Raw genomic sequence first — 26,679 nt, forward strand, 5'->3', positions numbered from 1 at the left:
CTATTTCCCTCCTTGCCCACTGTGAGGTCACTTTCATTTTATTTCAACAGGGGATTTGAATACAAAAGGCATGAAAGAATGAAACAAGAGTTTCAAAAACCTGTTCACCATCTGGGCACATAAGACAGATGGGCAAAGGAAGGTGTTAAGCATAACATAGGCCCAGACCTTCTCAGGCAGAAGAGCTTTCACTCTACTGCTTGGGAGACCTCACCTGCGTATGCTGAGAACATGGGGTAATAGTTGTTTTCTCAAGAGGATTGGAAAGTCTGCAATTAAAACTTCTAGCCTTTGGCTATACCCACTATGGACTTCCATGGAAAACACAGTAAACATATAGCAATAAAATTCATAAACCATCTTTTACAATTTGTAATGTGCAGTTTGTTGCAACAATAATCCAGACTAGTTAAACCTTTTTTTTCGGATGTACAGCTGAACGCATTAACCTTACAGATTGCACAATCCCAGCTCGAAGTAGTGGGGTAGCTGGAAGTAACAGGCAACGCCACACTCTTCCTTGTTCTCTTATTAAGAGGGGAAGGAAGAAAGCTGGATACTTCCAAGGCATTTGACACAAACAAAAGAAATATTTACACAAAAGTGGTCAGACCACATGGTTTGGTGACACCTAAAGGATGTACTCCTGTGAGTTTAAAAGCAAGTGACACAGCTGTCCAATGAGTAATCACAGCAGGGTTTCTTACAACAGGCCAAAGCTTATTTATACAAGCGGAACTTATTTTCTCACACTTCTAAAGGAATGTGAACTTACATAAGGACAATTTACACTACCAAGGGAATTCTAATTAGAAAAATCTCCCTTGTGCTAACAAAAAAAGCTTGCAATGCGTTTTATTGTCTCTTGGGAACATAAGTGTAAAAGACAAATTTGAATTACTGCTAATGCAAAATGCTTTTTAAGTCAAGTCTAAAAAACGAAAGTTTTGTTCTTTTTCCCCTTGTTTTTTCGTTTACCACACCTGGATTTTAACTTAATAGCACTAAAGTAAGCTAAACTAAAAACTAAACAATGAAGCTGAGCTTAGTATCAAAAAAAAGCCTTTTGTCAGAAAACTTGTGAGCATACTGATTAATAGTTCAAAAGAACAGGAGGGATGAAATATAATAGGAAGCAAAGCCAGTTGTTGAATGCAAAGCAGATCCAGTGTTTGATCCATATGTTTCAATCACATATGCAAAAAAAAAAAAAAAAAAAAAAGTTTCTTTTCCCCTCACACTTTCCTACGCCAGTCCTGGAAATATTCAACTTCCAGAGCCATGCCTGTGTTCAGTTCCATATGGTGTCAATACAGCCATCCACATTTCATGAGTAAAGCAGCATGACCTCCAGACAAGGCAATTGAACAGAATTAGCCACAACTAATTGAAAGTCTTCCTGTTTACTTTAAAGCCCTTATCTCAATCTGCTTTGAAAATGTAATCGAAAATTAATACGACTAATACAGAAGATCTTTCAGTGACAAGCAATTAAAACCAAATGTGACAAGTCCCCCAGCTATTTTCAGGCTTCTAGAAAGCTGACATAATTTATGCTTTTTCCACACAAGTTTTTCACTGGAAATGGATTTCCGCAGCTGGCACCTGGGTTGGGTCCTTCTGCGGCTCTGGCCGAGTGAGCGCGCCCCGGTGCGCGCACCCTCGCTAGAGCCAAAACTACAGGGGAACGAAGAGCTGCACGAGGAAACGCGATTTCAGCCTTCCCGAGACACAAATCAGTGTTAGCCTGATGATTATTGAACGCTTTCCAAGAAAGGTAACAGAACTTTTTCCTCGCCCTCTCCGACACTGAACAGCGCTCCCGGGCCCGATTTCACCCGGGCGCTTATCGCCACCGCGTCCCGGGGCCGCAGCCCGCCTCGGGGACGCTGTCCTGCCGCCGCCACCGCCCTCGCCGCGACCGCTGACAGCCCGGCCACGGCCCCCGGCGCTGCCCCTCCCGCACCTCGCGGTCGCCACCACACCGCGCTGCCCCTCAAAGCCCGCCCGCGGACGGGACCGCGGCCCCGGGGGCAGAAGATAGTGGGCGGACGGGCTGGAGCGGGCCAGCGTCTCCAGCCCCCCGCGGTATCCGCCGCCCTGATACTCACAGCTGCACCGCCGCTGGCGGCAGCCCTTCGGGCAGCCGGCTCAGCTCCAGGCGGGTGCAAGCGACGAGGTGCCCGGCGCAGCGGCAGGGTTCGGGGCAGCGGGCGGAGGCGGCGCGGCCGCCCAGCAGCAGAAGCAGCAGTGCCGAGAGGGCGGCGGGCGCCCCGCGGGGCCGGTGGGGCATGGCGGGCTCGGAGCCGCTGCCCGCGCTCCCGACCCTGGCGTTCCCCCACTGAGAGAGCAGAGCGAGGCGCGCCGCGACCTCCTGCTTCTCAGTCCGGGTGGCGGCTCCCCCTCATTCCCCGGAGCAGCCACCGAGGGGGGAAGGCGGTGGGAGAGGGGGGCGGTGTAGAAAAAAGTAAAAGACAGAAAGCGGCAAGGGACCGCAGCGCCACCACAGCCCCCCGCCACTCCGCAAACTTTCCGCCGCCTCAGCCCGCCTCCACGCGGCCGGGGAAGCCCCGAGCGCGGCCCGCCCCGCCGCAGCCCCCTCCCCCTGCCATGTGACAGCGGCAGCCCCCGCCCGCCCCGCCACGGCCGGGCCCCGCGGGGCCGGGGTTGGGGCCGGGATTGTGGCTGCCGGGACTGGACGTCGCGACCCGCTGCTTCGAGGCCGTGACAGCGGCACCACTGGGCTCCCGGCCCGCCCCGGGCGGAGGCACATGGCTGGCCTCTCGTCACGGCGGGCGCTGCGGTGGCACCTTGCTGCTGTACCCCGGCCCGTGCGTGGACGGGCGGGAGCGGGCAGCGGATCCTGGGTGCCCAGAGCGGCACCCACCGCTCGCGGGCCGAGGTGAGAAGGCACGGGCACCGTGGCATTGCTCGTGCGGGATTTCCCTTTCCCGTCGCGCCAGTTAGCTCATGTCATGGTAATCCAGAAGCTGCTCCAGAGGCCCTAAAGGGTTCCCAGCCAAGCCTGGGGTCACTGGCATGTAAAAGGTGAGGTGAGGTTAACTCCTGCCTTCCGGGTCCTACATGGCTAGTCCAGACACCGTAATTAAGCCCATTATGTTCCCCACAGGATCCCAGCTCCAAAGGTTCAGGGGAGTGGGCAGGGCGTACAGATTCCACATCTCTGAGGTAATCTGTGTAATTTAAGTAAATACCTATTGTTCAAGTTCCATATGTAAGGTCGGACCCTACAATGGATTCAATTACTATAGGCTTCACACACCCCTCTTCCATAGCAGCAGCCATCAAACTGCACACGGACACTGTGCTTTCCCTCCCACGTTTGTATGTTTCACCTGAAAGATTGTAGACATCTTAGACACTGTGAACCTGGAGCCTTCAAAGTCTTACAGCTGAAAGTTTGTCCCTGTTTTTATTGTTTCCATGTTTATCTAAGGACAGAGGGATTTTGTTAAAGAAATAAAACTATGTTTTCGTCAGGAATCATGAATTTGCAAGCCAAGCAAGCAAGTCCTGAGTAGTTATGAACATTCACATGCCACTCTCAACACAACTATTCCAGGTGCATAGGGTGCGCAGAGCTGTGCAGTGTTTTGTCAGTTTGTGCTTCATTGACCATTGGTGTTCTTTAAGTAAATTATTGTGGGAAAACAGACAAACACTGCAGAAGCACGCTTTTTTCCTACACTTTTTCCTTTTGCTATAAAAGCAAGAAAGTAAAGAAAAAAAATACAGGACAAAAATTAATTGGTATGTCTTTACAAGTTCCTCTCATTTAGTTGTTGTGAATGAAAACTGCCCTGGCAGCATCAGCACATCAATATTTCGGTTTCTTTTTCAGCTTTCTTCCTTAGGAAAATTTTAGGGTGACAGTAGATCAACAAAGCCTGTGAAACACTGAACTGTTCTAAACAGACAGTAGGACAGTGGCAAATTCAGATTTTTGAAGCTATCCTTCTTTGGTCTGTGCTTGTTCACATCAAAGTCAATGGGAAAGCTTCCTTCTCTTTCTTAAGTGCCAGTTTCACACTGTTACACCAAGATACATAGACACTTGAACATGTTTTGTTCATATTTAGGTAAGATAATGCTATACTTGCCACCTTTGCGAAATTATCAAAAATTCATGCTTACATTGCTCTGGGTAATTATTGAATAATCTACTAAAATTAAAATGGATTTGAAGTAACTAAGCCTTGTACTAGCAGTTCCTAGAGTGCACAGCAAAGGGCCTCAATTATCAGGGAAAAGTGAGCTTGTCTTGAGTGTTGGCAAGGGTAGTGATTCACTAGTAGGTGGCAACAGAATCATTAAGCTGCCAGTTTTAACATCCAGGGGAAAAAAATTAGAAACAATATACTTTGAACTTATTTTATCATAGCAGTCAATAATATGTGCAGTGCATATGTGAACCATGAAACGAGAGAATCTCAGAAACAAAGGTAGAAAAAAAAAGATGAAAAGGGCAGAAACTTCTGGTTTTGTAATTTTGAAAACCACTCATGCAGTCAGGGAATACTGTGCCTTAGAAAAACCTAATGCATATTTAGTACTAATAATATATGAAGCTGTTTTAAATTAAGCAAGGTAAATAAATTCAGAAAATCCATTTGTCTTTGCAGACTCTTTTCTCAAAATACTCAATAAAACATTTTAAAATTGATTATATATTATGAATCCTAAAATGCATATATGCTGCACTTTAGAGTCCGTGACAGAAAGTCTTTCTTTCCACAGGGAAGTTTGCTCGCTTCCAAAGTCTCAGGAACTGATTCTGCATCTCATATGAATACTGTAAGGGCTGGCAGTCCCCGATCCCAGGGGTCTCTTTATCATTGATTTTAGGTTGAGAGTGCACTGTGATTGTACGTAAGCAAATACAAGATCCCTCCTTCACAGTTTTGGCTAGACTGTACCTGTCCTAAGAAAGCTTATATCTAAAATGAGAGGTCTCCCTCTACCTGGTTATCTCCACAAGTAGCAAAGGATGTCTGCCGACCCTTGTTTGGCATTAACATTAGTGTAAATGCACATTTAACAGGATTAGGGGACTGATTTGACTGAACCCCCTTAAAAAATAATAACACCACACACACACTCACTTTAATTCTGAGTTGGAATAATTTCCTCTTCCTCCAGTTTTCCATGTAGCTGCACAAGGAAGGTGCTTATGCTAAGGCAGGCCCTTTCCATGGCAGCCTGAAGGGATGATGTTGAGGAGGGGGAAGCATGGCTGCACAGAAAAATTCTTGTAAAACTAGACCCTCAAGCTCTCTTTGGCTAACGAGATTAGTTTCCTCCACAAGATTACCAAGTTTAGTAGTCTGGGTGTGGAGTGGAGGGTGTTGGGACTGGAGGAAAGGAGGTTATGTAGAGATCTGTAGACCATTCTTTGGGATGTTAGGGCTTGATTCTAATGGTGTCATTTTCAGTCTCTGATTATTTTAAGGCAGATAAACACAGGTTTATGGATTCAAGTCCAAACATAAGTTGTTTAAAATATGTATTCACTTCAGGCAAAAGACACACCCAAAAGCTAAGTATGATTTTTTTGCATATCATTAAGGCACTTAAATCAGGCACTGTTTTCAAGTAACCTACCTCCAGAAAAGTTCAACCCTAAATCAGACTGGGTTTAGCAGATTATTAAAAATAATTTACCAATTGCTAAGTTAAGCAAAGCCAAATTAAGATCTTATACATTTTCTGTTCTGAGTTCAAATTAGAATATCTTTTATAACACAAGTAAGAGTTTGATTACTCTAAATACAGGTTTTTATTCTGTTTTTAAAGGAGTTTCAAGCCACTACATCAGACAATTACATATAGTTGTATGTAGTTACATATAGCTAAATCTGCAGGATTTATGTCAGAAGGTCAAAAGGAGTGAACAGTTATATTCACTAAATAATTTTGCCCATTAAGGCCATCTCAAGAATTAAAAGTCTCCCCCTGTACTCCTAAATCATGTCATAATCCAAATTTATGACTAGTAGTCATTTTGGATTTTCTGCTTTTCATGGGTAAATAAAGTGGTTTGGGTAGTATTCAGCAGCAAAAAGCAGAAGCAAAGGAGAACAACAATGCTTATACTCTGATACATCTCAGTTCTGAGAGTGATATAGAACCTAGTAGCCCATTTATTGACTTTTCTACCAGTAAATGACCCTGTAGGAGTATTGGCCTAATTAATGTCCTGTCTATTTATTCCTAAACTTTTGCAGTTTCATTTTATTTCTAGTCAAAGATGTTTAAGGCTGTCTGGGAGAAGGAAATGAGTTCATCTTCTCAAGATCATCACTCCCTATTGCAAGTTCTCTAATATAATCCAGTAATACAAAAAAATCCTAAGGCTAACAAAACTTCTTACCAAAGCCACAGCTGGAGGGAGAGGTGAACTAGTGAGACCCATCCTGCTTAAAAAACAAAAGTGGAGCAGAACATGCTTTTTGTGGAGGCTGCTTGCATACATTAAATAACTTGCAATAGGCAAAAGAAAGTTTTGCCTCAGGCACCTGTCTGGAAGTTATTAGAGTCCCACAGAAACTGCCTATTGGATGCAGAAGACCCTTTTCACTTCTTTGCTTTTTGTGTAAAGAAGAATCACATCCAGTGTCATGGAATATTTTTCTTGGAAATTACTCTAAATGTAGAGCTTTCCCACCCTCCTTTTCTTCTGCCCATTTGGTATAGAAATTGATATTAATTTTATTTTATAATAGCACTAAGACTTCATGACCATTTATTTCAATCCCTGTGATTAACAATTGCAATTTCACTTGTATATGAGGAAAACAATAAAATATTCTTAAATAACTTCCCAGTAATTGTGAATCTCCTACCAGTGTGTTGTAAGTCCACGGGGAATGTTCCAAGGTGCATACAGAAATTTATTTTTGGTAGTAATTATACTTGACTTTATGTGATCCAACAGTGAAACCATGAAAACCGAATTATGCATAATTGAATGCACTGATTACAAACAGAAAAACCATATGAACTCTTTCTCAAAGCTTTGCCTAGGGCAGAAAATGTTCAGCTTTTATAGAATTCATCCAAACAGTGAGTGTTTGCCTCCATTACAAATAAACTTAAAACATCCTAAGGCAATCCACATTAGTGAAGATTGTTAATGTCTTCAAGTCATGTCCTGCATGGGGCTAAGTGGGAAGTTAAGTGCATGATTGTAAGGACAATTAAACAGTCAACATCTACAATGATGTAACTTCAAAGAGGAAAAAAGAAGACTTAGTTTTATGTCATTAAGGAACACTCAAGTTGAAATGTTGTCAATTTGAATAAAAATAAGTAGATATAATTTCAGGATGGTGCTACTGTAATAAAACACCTGCCAGGTCTGTTCTACCCGTTGTTTTAGTTTGTTGAGGGGTTTTTAAATAAGCAAACGTTTTGTGGTAAGAAAGATCGAGAAGTGGCCAAAAAGGGAATCCGAAAGAGGTGCTCTGTCAAACCCAGCAGTGGCTCTTCCAGTCAGGAATGTCTTCAGCATTTCCCTCCTCCTCAGAGTGGGGGGGGATGGTACTTGAAGCTCAAACATATGTTCCTTTCTGCAGTGGGGATTGAAATTTCTGCCAAAGGAGAAAGTGCTTGAAGATTGTTTTCTGCTTTAATAGTCAGAGGCCGATTTGGTAAGACTTTTGTCAATGTTTTGCAGCCCCCATTGCAGCCCCCTTGTTGAGTATTCACCATGTTTAGGTGTGCAACTCATTAAAGTCAACTCCTTAAAGAATCTCACAGTGAGAAATCAATGGGAGTCAGGCCCTAAATCTTTGAGGAATTTATTGTCTGATTGTTCCGGGCGAGAATGAGCTGCAGCTGGGACTCATCTTGTGTAATTTTAGCAATTTGGAAGTTTGGTATCTATTCTAAAGCAGTTGTCTTGGCTTCTTCTGTAGTCAGTGGAGAAAGAAACGTCCAGGAGTGATTACTACCTTTCTAAAATAGGCAATCAAAGCATTTAGAATGAATCAGTCTGTGGATGATTTTGTCCTTCTCTGTTGACTAGAAAGAGCCCTATGACTAGTTTAGGCTAGACCCTGGATTTTCAGATGATTCCCAATCTGTGCCTTCAAATATACACATTAAATAACTAAATGGAAAAATATAGAAGCATGTTTCTAAATTTTTTTCTATTATAGGTGCCTTAATTATCATTGCAAAATTTATCATAAATATGAATTATAGTTTTTAATTTTATTATACCCTGTTATAGTTTGTATAAATATATATATGTAAGAAGTTCTACTAAGGATTTATTGACAGATTAAATATTACAAGATTTAGTAAAACAAAGGGGAAGTGTGATTGCTATGCATAAGTGAAGTATCATGTAGAAATACAAAATGAGAACCGTGTGGAGAAAGATCTCATAATGCATCACAAACTTAATAAGTATGTGTCAACAATGAAACATCATAGAAGGCATTTTGGAGTATACCAGTTGGAGTTTTCTATGTGAGAGAAAGAAATAATGTTCTGGTGAGGGCAGAGATAAAGTATATCCCATCTGGGGGTCAAATATAAAAGGAGAGGAGTGGAGAGAGCTGCAGAAAGCTGGTAGCATGCTCAGGAGGACTCAGTTTCCAGCTCCCACAAAATGAACACCCAGTGTTGCAACACAGCAAGCAACACTTGAGATTTTGCACAAAGCCATCCCATTGCCATCATTGGGAAACCAGTGAGTCATTACTGACTGTAGTGTAGTCTGGACTTGCTCCCCCCCTTCTGCTGTCTGCTACCTCTTGCTTTCCTAATTATTATATAAAACAAAATAAGCAAGCGCTATCCCAGTACGGAGTTGGCCAAACACACATTGCACCACTTCCAGAGCTGCTCAAGTGGTTACTTGCAATAGCTATGTTTGCCAATAAAGTCTGACTTCTCAAGCCAGAGCATCAAAGGAACAGGCTGGATCCGACAGCAGCAAACACAGGGTGCAGATCTGGATGAGCTGGGTGCCAGCTACAGCCCAGCAGGAGTTGCAAGCAACACCAGCCCTGGGCACCAGCTGGCCAGACTGGTGTACAATGGTCTGCAACACACTCTTTGCTTTGATCTTGTTAGTGTGGAATCAGGAGAAACTGCAAAGGATACTGGTATGAACCCTGTTCATGGCTCTGACACTTTTGGGGAACCTTATGCAAACAAAAGTTTTTGTGGCCTCTTTTACATCTCTGACATTCGGGCAACATGGTATGGGAAGTCTCTGAAATGCAGATGTCACTTTCCAAATAGCCTCATTAGCTGCCAGTGAACACTGGGAAGCTGAGGTTTGTGCTTTTCCTAATGGTAATAGCACTTCTTTTGACTGTCAGTAACTTTTTCAAGTGGTTTTTCTGATAAGGTAAGCTCTCCACAGCACACATTTCCACAATGTTGTTAGATGTGTTTTTCCTTTGTTGTTTTCTCTCCTAGGTTTGAAGCCTAGTCTTCTCCTCTTAGTCGTTTGTCCCTTTCACCAGCCTCTCCAATCTATCAAAGGAAATAGCAGTGCAGAGAGTTGCACATGTTGACTCCTGAAATACTTTCCTGGTTGTGTACTGCCATCTACAAACAAGAAACTTCTGGTTCAGGGACTCTCCTTGCAGTTGTATTCTCTGTTGCTGCTCAGCTTGTAGAGAGGAAATAAATAGGATAAAAGGCTGCAATGCTTTAGCATTGCTACAAGGCAAATAGCTCAGTGTACAGTTCTCTTCAGATTGGACTGACCTCAGCATTAGAAAAAGCAACTTTCTAGAGAGACATCAACAACAATGTCAACATCCTGCCACATCCTAGGTGGATAAGAAGACACAGTGACACAGTGTGGGGTGTTATGTGTCTTGATCCACATGTACAGTGTCAAAATCAAAGCATGCCACATGCATGATCAGGCTGGGCTCAAGTCTGGCAATGGTGATTAAGAAACCATGGCTTTCACTGAATTGCAGACACTCAATAATTGAGTTATCTCTTGAGTGATTTATAATAAACAAAGGCTTTGTAAGGTTGGCTAAGCTACTGCTACAGTATAAATTTCCCAATTTTGTGGGAGGAGAAAAAAAAGAATCTAGAAACTAAAGTAAACAGGAAGAGGTTTGCTGATCATTTTAAACTTTGGGAAAATTACATCTTATTTTAATCATAATGAAAAAAAATCACCACCAATACACCACATTATACACACTAATATTTTTTGTTCTGTTTTTTTGTTAGGAAAAAACTGCTAATGATAAACACAAAATTACTTTTCTAGAATTTTGATAAAATCTTACATGCCCTTACCGAGTACCACCTGTGAGTAATATTTCAGTTATCCCACTGATGTCACTGAGATGGAATTAAAAGTGCTGAAATCTTCAGTGATGGATATTTCACTGCAGCTGTGAGCAATATGTGCCTCAGAGACTGTAATTCTCCTGGGCAATATTAAACCCTTGGACTTGCATCTTATTAGTAAAATAATACTATTTAAAAATAGTATCAAAAGAGATCTAGCCAAGAAATTTAACCTTGTGTATATTTCAGTTCTTATATAATTTAATCTCATAAATTATAAATAAATGTGCTTTTTACATTTATGACTGCATTTCATATAAAATAAACCATAAAGTATGTTAAAATAAGATCAACAAGAAGAGAGAAAAGTTAAAACTAAACCCATAATCTCCTACATGACTTTTGAAAATATGGTAGTGTCTAATAAATGGCAACAGATAAACATAAAGTAATAGATTTTTAAAAAAATTTTTAAATGTAGCTACCTGACTTCTTTTGCATTTTAAATCTCTTAAGCTTACTCTAATGCTTTCCAAATACTTAATTCCCTAATTTAATTTTCCTAAAGAGATATTTTAAAAATAAGTGTATAATTAATTATAAAATATTTAAGAGCACTTCACAGAAATGAATAATTCTACCGAAGAAGCTACTACTGACTACTTTGCAAATGCAAAGAATCCTTTGTTGTTGTCATCTTTATTTAGCAGCACACACTGAAATCCAGAGCTGAAATGCAATATTGTAAAATTAGCTGATTCAAAAGAGCATTTGAGCATGTATTTAAGAAGGAGGTGTGGACACAGAACAGAAATCCTGGAACGGTGAATGGCAAGAACCCTTACTGCCCAAGACCCCTTCATGAACTAGGATCTGAGTGTGCGACCCAAGACAAAGCTGACCTGACTGCATTCAGTGGGGACAGTCATAATAGCTGCGAGTATTCGGAGTCTGTTTCCCTAAGATGTCTCCAGCACTACCCCTTCAGCACATCAGCCTTTTGTCTGTGGCCTGAGGACCTTTCCATAACCAAGGACAGTTTTTCAAGTGGGGAGGATGAGGTAGTGTAGAGCAGGGTATCCCTGTGAACGGTTCCCCACACCATTTTCTCAAACAGCCGTGGCTGATTTTCCCATGCAGCACTCTGCCTGCTCAGACCTGCCCCAACCACCCTTTCCACAGTATGAGCACAGCTGCTTGAGGAAGTCAGATCATTACTGTTTTGTTCAAGTTATTTTTAACCTGACTCTGTTCATTTGTTTGGTTTGTCATTTGGCCCCACAAATGAGGCCAGGTGTCATAATATGAACCAGGAAACAAGTGGCAAGGCATTAAGGGTCCTGGGTGCACCTCAAGTGGTTGTTACCAATGAAAAGAGCATTTCAAATACATTGTGGCCTGAAGAATCTCATTTAATGTGGTGGTAAATGCAGTCTTTGGGCACCAAGTCTGAGTCTAGGAACATCACAATCCCTTGAAAAAAAAACTCGCTCTGCCTCTTCCAATAAATTAAATATTTTTTCCATAGACATCTTAGACTTTGAAGCTTTACTGTCTCAAATGTTTCCTTCCCTGTTTTAACTTTATGCGGAATCAGAATGAGTCTATCTGTATTTCAAACAAAGCTGGTATAAGATCCTAAAGGTAGCAGTAAGCACCATACTGTCCAGTTTGGCAGAATGCAATTGTGTATTCACACCTGATCTGTTTCCAATCTGCACTTCCATTTACTCCAGTAATGCGCAGGTCTGATATTAATGATTATGGAACCTGCAGTACAAGAAAAACAAGCTCATTTTCATAAGCCTGGCAGACATTCATAATGCCAGTAAGTAACGTATAGGGCCTCAAAAACTGAAAAATAGTTGAAAGCAAACCCAACAGCATGGATCAGTGCTTATCCTTTAAGTTCTTTTATTTCTAGTGCTGTCTAAAGCTTGTCTGAAGCCATAACATTTGCATGCATGCTACAGTTCTTTAATGCACGATTTTGTCCTGGTTTCTCAATTTGAATGCTGTACAGTTAATGCTCAGACCCCTATTTTGCATCACATCTGTAAATTCATATATAGAGATAAGTATATTTTATATGTTCTTTAACTTTATATGCATATGATATTTAACTTCATGTACTGCCTGTGTTTTTGTCAGAAATACAATAGGTTCCAAGCACAGCTACTGCAGCCTCCAACTGAGACTCTCTCTGTCAGCCTCAGGCTCAACAGCCTGGCAGAAAAACTTGCAAGTCCTGCTGCACCACACGGATTTCTGTGATTTGCAATGTTGATAGAAACATCTCCTTTGCTGAGGCATTAGAAGTTCCCAGATGAGGAACCTTTGCTTCACTCTTCCAAACGCACCAAATTGTTATACAACTGCAACTTTGAGTCTCTTTGATGCTGAACTTGGAATATATGTTATTGCCATACATGCAATTAAAAAAACCCCATCAAGTAAGGAGGATAACGCTGAAGCTAATGGGAGTTTTATTGCATGGTTTTAAAGAGGCTGGCATTTCTCCACATGAAAGAAAAGGCTAGGCATTTCTCTCCCATCAGAAAGATGCTGTTCTGCCCCACGGTTAATAGTACAGTGTTGCCTCATATAATCTTAGAGTGACCTTAACGGTCCTACGGCTGCCATGGATTTGGTGAATTATTTTGAGAACATATTTGGTCCCTTCTGGGAAATTAAATAGAGCGCTCAATGCACTGCATCAATAAGTTTTGTTTGTTTGTTTGTTTGTTTTAATTGATCTGTCACAGATCATATTCTCAGCTGGAAACTTCAGGAAAGACAAACAAATGTCTGGATAAACACTGGAGAAAAATGTCCTGTAGGATCATGGAATCATAGAATATCCTGAGTTGGAAGAGACCCGCTAGGATCACCAAAATCCAGCTCCTGATGTCAGGGCTTGTATTCCTTGTTTCATTTTTGACCTTATAAAATGGGCAAAAAAAGTACTTTATGTATATTTATAATTGGTAAAGACTGTAAACAAAACGGACAACAGCAAACAATAAATGAAACTTGTAGATATTAGAAATACAGATAAGGTAATTTAGGCCTCTGTTCTGCAAACAATTGTAGACCTGTTAATTTCAGGAGTATGAGTGGTCTTTTAATTACAGCAGACTACTCCCATATCTAAAGTCACAAAAGACATGAGCACGGTGCTTTCTGAAGTTTAATTATACAAAATGTTAAATCGATATATATAGTGAAATGTATTTTGAAATCAGATTACAATAAAAGAGACTACTTAGAATGCAAGAAAATTAAGACAAAAGTAGGTGTAGAAGCGGCAGACCAGGGAAATGCACTGCTTAGCTGACCTGAACCACAGAGGAAAGGTTTCACCCAAAGGGGCATTTGACATTTTCCTTTCATTAACTTCCTATGAAGACGTGGGTGTGACAAGCCTCTTAAGAAGCCTTTGCAAATTATTAGGTTTGCTTTTAAAAAAGAGGGAGAGCACTCCTATGTTAAACTGAATAATAATTCTAACTGGGCTTTTGAAAAGGTGTTCTTCTGCTATTTGCTTTTTGAGGTTTCCTTCTACTGAGGGGTCATAAAGAACTTTCAGGAGCCATTTCCAATGCAGAGCAGTAGTTGGAGCTGAAAGAGGAGGCCGATTAGCTCTTAATTCCCCGGCGTGGGGCCACTGCGGTGCCCGAGGCAGTGAGGGGCGGGTGGGGTTCCGCGGGCCCGGCCCGCGCACTGAGGGATGTCGCGATCCCTGCGAAAACAGAAAACTGCTAAATGAAATGTCCGACCAGAGGCAATAGGTAGGCGATAAAGGTGTTACCAAGCACTTTTTCCTTCCCGAAAAGAATTCGGTTCGTACAATTAAACGCACTTCAGGTATTAACTACTTTTGATTTTACACATTCACTGTTAAAAACCTGATTATTCAGCATATTAAAGGACACTAATCCTTCGAGAAAGCCTCTTGGTAATTACTTCTTAAGACCATCACTGGCTAATTCAAGTTTGTTTATTCCTCCAAGCTCGACACCGCAGTAAGCTTTTAGTATGGCGAAATACTTGCACCGTTTTGTGTTAGCTGAAAGAGGTAATAAAGATGTGTTTTAACGAAACAATTGAGAGACCTGTTGTGAAATCTCAAGATGTTTATTGCCCAAGAAAGAGGGGGAAAATCCCTTTTAAGACTTTTTAGATGCTATTTAATTTTAAAATAAATTTAGGATGACTACACATTATTGAAAGGAAATAGAATGAGGAAAGCAGACCCAGATAATTTTGGAACACAATTTTTGCTTTAGTATTCTTGCTGTTAGGATTTTTAAAAGCTAAAATTTCCTTTTTTTTTTTTTGGTTCCTTAAGGAATATAGCAAAATATAATTAAAACAACTGCATTTGAAGGAAGCATAATAAAGCCAATTGCACTTGAGGACTGCAAGGGCTCAGCCGTGATAGGTTTAAAAGGTACCTCTGGTAAGAGCTATTGAGGGAAAAGGTTATTATGGAAAGCAGTCTTATCTCTGGTTATGCTGATGGGAAATTACCAAGGAATGTATTAATCAAATGTTTCACTTTTCCTTACTCTACCACAAAGGGAAGACTTTATTTTGGAGAACGAGATTTTGCATTTAAATGAAGAAATAAAGAGCACACAAACTTTTGGGAGGAGAATAGTTTATAAAAAAAAACCAAACCAAATCAAACGAACACCTAAACAAACGAACAGACGAACATAAAACCAAACCCCACAATTCAAATGCAACAATGGGTACCAGTAAGGAACTTGCAGTGCTTCAGTTCTAATTAGTTTATTTCCTTGTTTTATGACCACATAGCCTATCTGTCAGTGGATGATGCCTATGAAAGAAATAGAAAACAGATCATAAGCCCAAGCCTGAAGGATGAGCTGTGAATTGCCAGATGCTCATTTACTTCATGCAGATTTTGTGACTTCTCAGACTCTTGAAAGGACAGAATTCATGGCTGGACCAAGGCTTTTGATTTCACAGAAAACTTGTCAAAGCTGGACAAAACATATATTTTTGCCTTCCTAATGAAATAAGTGAGAAAAGTAACTTCCTAAGCTGTTTCCGAGTTGAAATTAAGTAACTGAAATGCTAAAACATATTTTTTTCAAACTAAGCAAGACTCATTCCTCATTATCTGTAGAAGAAATGTGGTAATTTTCAAGCCAAGACAAGTCAAAGGTATAAAACAGCTTAAAGAAGAGCTTTGTAATGGTTGCAAACCTAATTGCAGATAGTCTATTGCCTCTCCAAAATAAACACGTAATAAAATAATAAGTAATACATAGGGTAATTACCTCATACCTATGTATAATAAATCAGGTCATTCAGAGTGGTGCCATAGAGCTCTCTGGGAATCACATTGCTTGTGGAGGTGTGAGTTCATCTTTGGAATAATGTTGTCAAATTTCAATAACAATAGAAGGTTGGGCTTTGTTTGTGTCTAGACATAGGGAAGTATTTTGTGATTCTTTGATTCATAGGAATGAGGAAAGCTAGGGTTCAGTTTAGACCCTAGTCTTACTGGCTGCCACATGCCAAGAAGGCCAGCAGCTCTGGTTTGAAGCCAGGTGGAGTGAAATCAAAGTTGTCTGGGCCTCATGCTTTGAAGCAGGCATTAACTCTTATTTAGATTTCCAATTGGAAATGTTAGGGTCATCAGGGGAAGCTCTTGCGACTCTTGAAAGCAGATGGATTCCCTCTCCTTCTGCTTTGCACCTCCAAAACATTGTGTTATCCAAAGGTAGAAGCTTCCACAGAGTGAAAAGACATAAGGTCATGTAAAGACTATAGAAGCCTGTAGACAAATACAGAAAGTCTCAGTTTTCTCCCTTACATAAGCAGAAAGGACTGTCTTAGCATCAGGTAAAAGGGATGTTACAAGCTGATCAAAATTTTATGTACAGAAAAGTAAAATCTGTATTTGCAAAATTATTTGGAAAGGGAACTACTGATGACGTCCTCTCCTTCCTTTCCTCCCTCCCTCTCTCTACCAAAAAACTAAAAAAAAATAAACCAAACCCAAAACAAACAAACAGAAAAACTCCACAAAACCCCCAACCCCAAAAAACCACGTACTTGAAAGTGATAAATAGAATGAAGTCACTCTCAGAAAAAAAAGACAGTTTACCTCTGCTTTAAGATAATCAAGGACACTGTTGCACATATATTTTTTAGATTATTAACCTGATAAAATCAGCTGTCATTCAGTCACAGGATAGCCTCAGCACAGAATTCTAGCATGTAAGTCAAAACTCAGTTTCCACTGTCTTCAATACACCATTGGGTAAGTGACTTAGGGCCTCAGAAGCAGTCAGGTACCTTAAATTGTTCCTAATCTGAAGACTGCTGTTATCAAAATCCTGCCTGCATTTTGATTGCTGGAGAATCCTACTGCACACTGCCTGGAGCAGCATACAAATAACAGTTTTTTGTAAGGAGTTAATTCACCAAGCAAGGATTCAGAATATAGTTACTTGTAGACAAACATCTGCATCCACCACTTGAAAAACTTATGACGACCATCTCCCTTTATCTGTCAGCACTTCCCTCATTGATTTCCTCATTTGGTTACTGTAAATCTGCTTCAATGTAAAGCTCTAATACATATATAGTAACTTATTTTGTTTGAATAAGTGGTGCTTCCACACTATTTGTTTTCATCTCCAGATAGAGAAAGAAAAGTGCTAGCTGCCTCCAACATGACCATCAGAAGTGTCTTGTGGATTCATGGACAGACTCAGGGAAAATCCTCTCTCAGCACCAATGCAAAGGATGAAGTTTGAATTGGAGGTGTTTCCAGGATGCTGTTTTTGCAGAATGCACAACTTAATATCTTTTTCAGAGAAAATATAGACAGTCTTCATGCATATTGTTTATAAATTATCTCCACTGAGTTAGTACTAGCTTAACATATACTTTGTAAATAACTTTGCTGTAAAGGAACTTCTTTTCACACTTTAAGATGTAATTATTGAACAGTTCCAGGCCACATCCCCCCATCTGAGTTATATATACAAGTTCTTTTAGTAACTGTTGTGTGTTCTCTGTGAAAGCCTTTTTTTACTTTCTGGGGCCAGATTTCATCAGTGTGCAGATGTTCCAGGAAGCCATCTTTTATCTCTGTTCATGTCATCATGATTGTACTGGTCTCTATGTAATTGTAAGGGTTCTATTTAATGGAATCTCTGGATTCGTTCTGATGTTTGCTATTATTTGAAGTTGTTTTCGAATGTTAAAGGAAAATCAGAAACATTGGGTGTCACTGATTATTGAGATTCTTGTAAAATTCAGATCCTGACCTTGACATAACTGCATATGACAAGGTCACTGATAACTCTTCACTGCTTGCCTTGCCTACTGCGAGGCAATCTGCCACGTATCATCCATGCACTTTGTTCCAGTGTAGCTTGGGTTTTTGCATTTTTCCACTTCTTGAGGGCTTTACCCAGATCTGCTGACCTGAGTACATGGGCTTTGGATTTTAGGATCATTGTTGTCCCCTGTAATTTACTGCTTTTTTTTGTTCTGTTATTCATTCTTCTGCTAGTGTGAAACAAAAACATTGTTCTTTGATGCATCCTTTTATGAGGTCTTTCCTTGTATGGCTGGTAACTACTGTGACACTCTAGGATGTCTTGCAACTCTGTCTTCATTTGCTTTCAAAGCAACTATTAGATGATAATTTGTGCTTAAGTTCCCAATTGACACTGACTGATTTGTGTTCCACCGTGGGGCATGGAGGCCTGTTGTCTCAACAAGTCAGGTTTGCTACACATCTTTCGAAGATCAAAAGAGTCTCTGCCTGAATTTGTAAGCTGAGAATCAGTGCACACAAGTAGAAATGATGATAGGGGAGTGCAAAGAAGCAGCAAGAAACTTTTGGTCAGCATAGTGTTAGGTCTCAACACAACCAGAGCAACTAGTTGATGGGCTTTATAAGCAATACAAACATTTTTGCCTGTGACCTTAGTTTTGTCCTCCATTCAGCACACTTCATAGAAAATGGGGTACTAATCTGCTGCTATCCTGCAATTTATGTAACTTGTAATAATTAAAAGATTTATTAGAGATCTCCTGGTTCTGTTGATTGCTTGACTAGGAATAATTTTGCATACATCTGTGTACACTACTGATTTAGCATTTCTCCTTGACGTGAGGTGGCGTCAACTCATCTGAAATGGATCTTTCCACATGTGATTCAAGCTTTTGTTCCAACTTCCAAATCCTCTAGAGCTACTGCTTTACCTTGTCTTTTTAAACTCAACTCCATCTTGTGGCTTTGTCCATAATAGAGACTGACTTCCTGAGGCTTTTCCTCCTGAGTTTTGGCTGTCTCTGGAGTGTGAACTTTTCCAATCTCTGCCATTCTCAACACTCTCAAAAGACAAAAAAAAAGTACTTTATTTTGCAGATATTTTCTGTTTTATAGAGCTGTAAGAATGCTTGTCTCCAGAAGGCATGTTTTGATGTGTCTCTCTCCCATTAGTGATACTGTTAGTGAGGTATTGTCTCCTTTGCTCTGTGGTAAAAGGCATTGTCTCCTTTGCTCTGTGGAAAACACAACAGTTCACATTTTCTTTAAGTTTGGAAACACTGAGCTGTTGTTTGAATTTGTTTAATAGACAGGAATTTCTGATACGGGCAAAGAATAACTCTGTGGAAATGTTTTTATCTCTGCAGTAATCTTTAAGGATTTTAATTGCCCAAGATGTTCAATACTTCCAAAGTAACATCAGCATTCCACTTTTCAGATTTCCATTTGTGTGAACATGAGAAAATGAAGGAATGCTTTTTTCTGGTTTGTTCCTTTGCAGAATTTCAGTGTCTTCTTGCTTCAGCTTGTTCTTTTAGCTCTCTTTGCCCTTGTAACTTAAAACCAAAACGGAAGTGAAAGAAAGATATTTGCTTAACAGCTAGTGGCTCCAGCTGAAAAATCTGCAGCATCCCATTGCTCTCACATGCTGAGTGGGGCAGCCTGAGGTTTGACTACAAAGCTTGTGAATGATTGCACATTTCTTAGTTTAAGTAGATAGCTTTTTGAGCCTTCTGCTGTGATTTTGGTAATGTTTTTGGTGCTTTGTTCTACATTTTTCTAAGGAAATGAATTTTAGAGGATTGAGCAGTCATTCTGTATTTTTGTCTGTCAGATCTTCAAGGGTTAGGTTTGTCTTGTGTAGGGCCAGGAGTTGGACTAAATGATCTTTCTGGATCCCTTCCAAGTCAGGATATTCCATGATCATCTCCTATGATTTTGAACGTTCTATCGGTTTTGACTGAGACATGGGCATTTATTCCACAGAATCAGAGAAGAAGTCACCCAATTTAAACACCTTCAAAGTATATACAGCATCAGTTTTTATCTACTGATCCATAATACTTGCTCATATAGCATGAATGTAGAAAACAGGTTTTTCTTTAATAAATGACTGCAAAGACATCCTTTTTGAGCTAACTTTATGGCTGAATCAAGTCAATTTATGAGCAATGTGTAATAGTGTTCTGCTGTGTTCCTTCTATCTAGCATCAGGCAAACCAATTGTATTTAAACTCTCAGTATTGGGGTATTTTCCCATTTTCCATTGCTCTGCTGCAGTTGCTATAGCAACAGAGGATATGTTAATGTAGTCAAATTAAAAATATTTTAATCACTTTCTTTTTTCTAAATGAATTTTATGGTAATAAATTCCAGGTCCATTTATTATAACTTTTCCTCTATTGCTACCCTAACAGAATAAACCTGAATTATTCTATTGTCAACAGTCTTGGTTATGCGTGGAAGAGACTTTTCCACTATAAAAAGTCTGAAATTTATAATTTTTTTCATCCAAAAAGAGAACCCAGGGAGGTTATAGAGCAGATTTTTGTCTGAAGTATCTAGCTTGGATATGATTCAAAGCTACACACTGAAAGTAAAAGCCTAAATTTCTTACAGTTAATGTAACGTCTTTTAAAAGTTATTCAAATCACTTATATTAGTCTCTATTCTCATACAAGGAACATATAAAGGAGGAGGACTCTCTGTCCCATTAAGTCCATTCCTTTGCAGGCAGCTAAACATAGATTTAGTCAGTGCCTAGTTTCTGACACCTCAGATTTTCATAGAGTTGAATGTTTAGGCTCTTGAGAAATAGAAGACCTGAAATTTTTCTTCTTTCTACAAGAGATGCAGATGCATAGCTGTTTATGTATATATCCACAGGTCCTGAATAATCCGGGCATGGGTCATCAAAGGTTTTCTTATTAGTTACTGCCACTGGCAGCATGGTGTCATGGCGTGTCATGCATGGCAGTGGCAGCTCTGCGTGCTGCACCTGCATGAATGCCAACTTCAGCATGTCTGATCATATCCATACAACAGCTTTGTGCTGTGCATGGGAAAAGTACTCCCAGGTTTTCTGGTGCAAATTTGTGTTGACTCTGCGCATTTCAAAAGAGAGCACTTTAGAGCAAAATCTGTTTTTTTTGTCCCTGGAGTAATAACAGAATGGCTTGTGTTTATAAACTGTTGTTTGGAAAAGTTTGTTCCTTTAAAGATTAAGTTACATAGAGTGTGAATAAAGTTCTGCATTATTCTGTATACCAAATTACCATTGCCTAGTTAAGGAAATCTTCCTCAATTCAAGGAACATGTTATTTTGACATAGAAGATTCGCTGGTAGGAATGAAAAAGAGGTAAATGTGAACTCAACTGATTTACTTCATTATAGAGTTTTTACATTTCTCCTGATTAAAATGGAAGAGTTAAATCACTGGACTTGAAAAGTAATTAGAATGTAGAATCATAAAGAATGTAGGGAAAAAACTATGGAAATAAATTATTTCTATTATCTGTTCTAAAATCTTCATATATTTGGCATTTTCCAGTTTTCATCACTACTTTTCCCTTCATAAGTTCACTTGACTCTATACCTCTGATAAGCCTATGTTGTCCCCACTGATATAATGAAAGGTCAGAAATATTGGAGACCAAATTCATCATTCATTTACTCAGTCCATTTATGTGGTGATCTCACCACATTGTGTGGTTACAGGTAAACAAACATATGTTTACCTATCCAGGTAAAAACATGCATTTCAAAACAGCTTGTGTTTCAAAAAAAAAAAATCATCTTTTTATAGCTTCTTAATTTAATGTGGGTTTAGTTAGTAAATAGCTTCAATAATAAAGAACAGTTAAATGTATGTGGCAAAACTGGTTAACGTGAAGTCAAGAATATTTTTGGAAAGTGGTTTTGGAAATATGAACTGTATTGTAACTGAAATTGTGTCACATTTCTCTGAAAATGAAAACCTAAAAAAACTCAAAGCATAGTCATTCGTCCTCCCTGATTAAAATAGGTTTAAACTTCAGCTCTGAAAATCCTCTGTTAAGTATAACCCTAAGGAATGGTCTGTGAAGCTAGTCCTGTATTCTTCATCTCAAGAGCAGTAGAGTTGTGATGAGATACACATAGCTCTGTCACTGAAACTGTTTCTGGACTCTCTACATTGTGAGCTGGAGCAGACTTAAACCACTGAAACAATGTTGAAATGGTAAAATAAGGAATCCTCTCCTCATATTCTGTATTGGTTTTCCATCTTAATTTCCATCTGTAATCTACCATATTTTTCCCACCCTTGTCTTCCTAAAATCCATCTCCTTCTGTCAACACGACCCTATCTTCCTGCATGCCATTATTATGATTTTTTAATAATCTGTTATTAAGAAAATAACATTGTCGTTTTGTTTCTGAATGGTAGAACTTCTTAAGACATCATCTGTACTCATTTAATTCTGGATGTTGCTCGTGGGCTTCCCTGCATTCCTTTTGGTTTCAGCTGCTGCACTGTTATCTTTCAGAATATTGAAAGATGATGTCTGATTTCAGGTCTCTTCACTCAGGGGAAAATTTTAGTTTGTGGAGTTCTCGAGTTGTTCCAGATCCAGTGTCAGAGAAACACAGAGAGACACAACCTTTTCAAGACCCAATTTGCAGGCAGATAATGGAACAAGAAGTGAGAGCAAAATGAGCTGTATTTATCCTTTTGATTAGTGTTCACTGACTGTCAACTGGACTGCAAGACCATTCACTTTATCAAATGTATTTTCACATCTATCACTTCTCATTACAATGCATAGAGAAGTATCTGGATTTTTAAAGTTTTCCCACGCGTCAAAGACCTTACTGACAATAATGAGAGTGTGTAGGCACTGAACTGTCTGGATAACTTCTTCTCTTCCTTTCAGAGCCTCAAGATCTTGAAAACCTGAATTCAGATATTCCAGTAAAGCATGTTTGTCTACTTGGCTATTAGCTTTTATCCTTGTAAACCAGCCAAAATACTTAAATATATTTTCAGTATTTTAAAGGGAAATAGGATATATAAAGTGTTCTTTCAACATCCAGTGTTTTCAGTGTTTGGAGTTATTTTCAGGACCAAAAAGGTATACTTAAATGTGCTACCCCAGATTCATATCTGAGCCTAAACTCCATGTCAAATATGCTGAGTACTTGAAGAATATTGAAAAGACTCTCTTGTTCTTTGTGGTAATACAGATTTACATTTCTTTCCTATGCAATGCAACAATGGTATTTTAAAGGAAGAACAACCAGAGATTCACTAATATTCAAAATGAACATGAAATATGAACTGACAAAGTCTGTTAAACAGATGATAGAGCAATCGTATATTTTACTTAAATACTGTCATTGTATGTACTAGGCTCCTGTGCTTGATTCATGGAAATATTAATTACAGTGCTAAACCTCTCCTGGCAGGCAAAGTATAACAAGTCTTCAAATAATAAAACACACCTAATTTCACCTCAACCCCTTTTCTATAAACAAATGCATAAGTGTGTCTTCAGAAATACACAATCTCATCTACATGGAAACCCAAATATTTAAACTTAGGATCACTGGGGGGGGGGAAGGGGAGGGGAGGGGGAGTTACTATGAAGGGACCTGATCTACAGCTGCTGTTTAATACCAGCCAACTGAAATCTTATGCCAAAAATGTCTAGTGTTTGTTTTCTTTTGTGAAGAAGCAGATGATCGTCCAGATGATATCCAGATGATTAAAAGGAAGCTGAATCTGTATCCTATCAAAGCCCCTCTGAAGCTCATCCGTAATTTCTCCTTTCTCTCACTTCTGCATATGTGTTTCTTTCATATGCAAAAAATTTCAGACAAACCAGGGGCTATTTATTAAGCAAAACAAACACAGTAGTGTACTGAAACTGAATTTCTACAATATGTTGCTGGGTGATCATTATCCAATACATTAAATATCTTTCTTGCAACAACAATTATCCTGTGTTCTATCCTTCTTCATAAATGACCCCAGAAACAGTAGTTTATATAAGAACTTTTGTGATCTAGGCCAGGTTTTGTAATATTTCCCCATAAACCAAATAAAAGGGCATTTGTAGTAAATTTGTTTGCCACAGGAATATTTTTATGAAGTCTGTTTGTAAAAACTGAAACCTCTAAATCTTGTCATGTCAAAGACATGAGATTTCTGCAGTAGAGAACAGATTTTTTTTAAAATAGTGTGACTTATTTTTAGGGACCACAATATTAATTTAGCACCTTAGAATATCCCCTGCAAACCTTCAGTGAAGAATAAGCACATTAGTTATATTTTTATTTTATGTTGTAACAAATTCTACTTTAGAGGTCTATTTGGCTTTTATATAAATTTATTCTCCTTCAGTGTAAATAACTGCACTTTGGCTTCTTTACTGAAGTAGGGAATTTTGGAGCATAGTTCATCTCACCTCTTTTAGACAGTTACTTAAAGATAGGATGAATCACTCCTGAGATTCTATTGATTATATACATAAGATTTCCATGTTTTTATATAGAGAGACACTTGGATATAATCAAATCATAGATTCAAATGCATATTGCATCCTATCTTCTGTCACCTGACCTCACAAGAGAAGGAATATAAACAGTTTTCATTAAAGAATTTTAGGAGCATCTTTCATATGGGTAAAGGCCAAGAGAGCTGGGACTTTTCATTTGGGGAAGAGAGGCTCAGAGTAGTCTTGTCAATGTGTACAAATATCTGAAGGGAAAGTACAAAGAAGGAGTCTGTCTCTTTTCAGTGATGCTAAGTGACAGGACCAGAGGCAATGGATGCAAACTGAAACATAGAGGGTTCCCTCTGCACTTCAGGTAACAGAAGTGCAGGTGAGGGTGACAGAGCACTGACAGAAGTTGCACAGGTAAGTTGTGGAGACTCTGGCCTTGGTGACCTGGTCCTGTGCAGCCAGGTCTAGGTGGCCCCACTTGAGCAGAAGTGTTGGACCAGATGACTTTCATAGGTCCTTTCCAACCTCAAATATTCTGTGATTCTGTGATATTACATCTGGATTCTATTAATGATATTTACATAAGGATATTTACATAATTGCAGACTATTTAAATAATACATAGGATTTTTGAGGGTGCAATTTTTCTTTACAGAGAGACATGTTACCTCTCAGCTTTTGTTCTTTCTGCCCCTCTTTCATCAGAGGAGCAAGGCATCTCCTCTTTCATAATCACTGGTGTTTTGGATGACTTGAGTGAGTCATTTGACTCTTAAATGAACTGGTTCAGGTTTCTGGGTCAGCAGCATACTGAACCTGTGGGGGGAAAGGATAAATTTTTCTTGTTTAGTTTCTTGAACCCACTCATGTGCATCATGTAAGTGTTAATAATATGAGGAAATTCACAGCCAAATGAAAATAGTAATTTCCCCTTCCTTTTGCCATTGTCTGCAATATCAAATTTAATCCTGAGAAAAGGAACAGCTTAAAGAGCAACTGTTTGATTTTTTTTTTTATTGCAGCTACTTGTAAAAGAGCTTGTGGTACTTCTAATCAGTACTGTCTAAGTATATCTCAGTCTGGACCCATATACTCCAAATCCCAGCCCAAGATGGCTGGAATCTTCTTAGAAACCTAATTTGGGTAACTTCATTCAGTACCTACTCTAAAGATAAGGTGTATGGTGTTGCATGATTTCAGAATGAAACCAAGTGAAACTCAATGGTTAGGATTTCATTTCGCTTAGGTTCATCCTGGATTCATGTGGATCTGTAAGGGGGAGCTGCGTCAGGGAGCCCCACAGAGCAGAACAGGACCAAACAGAATAAGCAAAGGAACTAAATTGGCAGCTCCAATCTTGCAAAGAGAAACTGCAACTTCACAGGCAATTTAGCTGGTAAAATTTATTCTAATTTATTACAGTAAACGACATATTAGCAAACGTTAACAGATCAGGGCAGATTTATGACAGGGAAGGCTACTGTGCTAATGAGTGGCCTCTCATTAGCATTGCCTGGAGCAACACATGCTCTCTCTCATCCCTTCCTTGCTGCATTTTCCCATTACCATCACAGCAGCAGGAAGCCTTTCATATCCTGTAATCTCTGGGAGGAACCTTGTTTGGAAGCTAAAGAAGGGATGGATGGTTTTTAAAATGAATTACAGCTCAGTTGTTTGTATTTGGGCATTTACTTGAAGAGGCACAGGAATAACTGGCCACTGGGCACTTCTGAAAAACCGTATCCCAGTTGTGGTTACTGCTAGAGTGGTCATAGCTTTTATATGTTGCATTGCTGCTAACTGACTGTGACTATCAACTTTTCTACTGCTTTATACCTCTGTATACAAAATAGTATTCTTAACGTCTGTCACAGCAAAAGATTTTTTTTTTTACTGTCTATTTTTAGCGCATACAAAGAATTTGCATTTTCAGCATTAATGTATCTGGCTTCAAGAGGGAGAAATATTTTGTGGGTTTTGCTGGCTAACTACTGCAAAACATTTGAGACCTTGGATTGGCAGGTACTGTCAAAACATAAAATACAATCAAAATACCTTTAAATCAATGAAAGACCCAGAGTATCGCAATTCAGACAGCAAACAAGCCTAATTGTTTACTCTGCGCTCTATTGCACCTTGTAAGTACAGACTCAAAATTAATGTAGTATATTTTAGCCACCCAGCTAAAACCCACAAAAATCCATATAAAACACCTTCCAAATTCCTCAATGTCAGATTGTACTAGTTTAAGAAAACTCTTTCTGTGGTACCTGTTTTTCTTTTAAATGTTTCATCTTTTATTAAATATGTAGCAATTTGAAAGGATTGTAGTGATATTTTTCACAGATTCAATTGTCCAGCTGTTGATAAAACTACTCCTAAATGTCTCTAATGGTAGACTCTGCATTTTCCCCACCCTATTCCCACAGAACTCTAAAGAAAACTTTTCATACTGGGTATTAGCAAACTGTCTGAGGACAATATTGTGATTTTTTTTTTTTATAACCTGTGAGTATATTATTAAGTCCTGGTTTATAACAATCATTTAACTCATTGTTGGCCCT

The 26,679-nt window shown here is 39.3% G+C and overlaps 1 protein-coding gene and 1 long non-coding RNA gene across 2 annotated transcripts in view; one reads left to right on the top strand and one right to left on the bottom strand.

Moving 5' to 3' along the window:
• LRIG3 (leucine rich repeats and immunoglobulin like domains 3) overlaps positions 1 to 2,450 on the bottom strand; it is a 43,140-nt gene extending 40,690 nt beyond the window's left edge. Inside the window, exon 1 of the mRNA XM_027900816.1 lies at positions 2,112 to 2,450. Coding sequence (XP_027756617.1) covers positions 2,112 to 2,293 — 182 coding nt within the window. The 5' untranslated portion in view covers positions 2,294 to 2,450. The remainder of the gene's footprint in view (positions 1 to 2,111) is intronic.
• Positions 2,451 to 2,808: 358 nt separating this feature from the next.
• On the top strand, positions 2,809 to 6,624 carry LOC114066265. The gene is made up of 3 exons (XR_003573151.1): positions 2,809 to 3,048; positions 3,131 to 3,189; positions 6,263 to 6,624. It is a non-coding gene; the product is annotated as an uncharacterized LOC114066265 (long non-coding RNA).
• Positions 6,625 to 26,679: the final 20,055 nt, after the last annotated feature.

Source organism: Empidonax traillii, unplaced genomic scaffold (genome assembly GCF_003031625.1).
Source record: "Empidonax traillii isolate 1590-97213 ecotype Southwest subspecies unplaced genomic scaffold, ASM303162v1 scaffold751:size306445, whole genome shotgun sequence".
In the NCBI taxonomy this organism is placed as follows: Eukaryota; Metazoa; Chordata; class Aves; order Passeriformes; family Tyrannidae; genus Empidonax; species Empidonax traillii.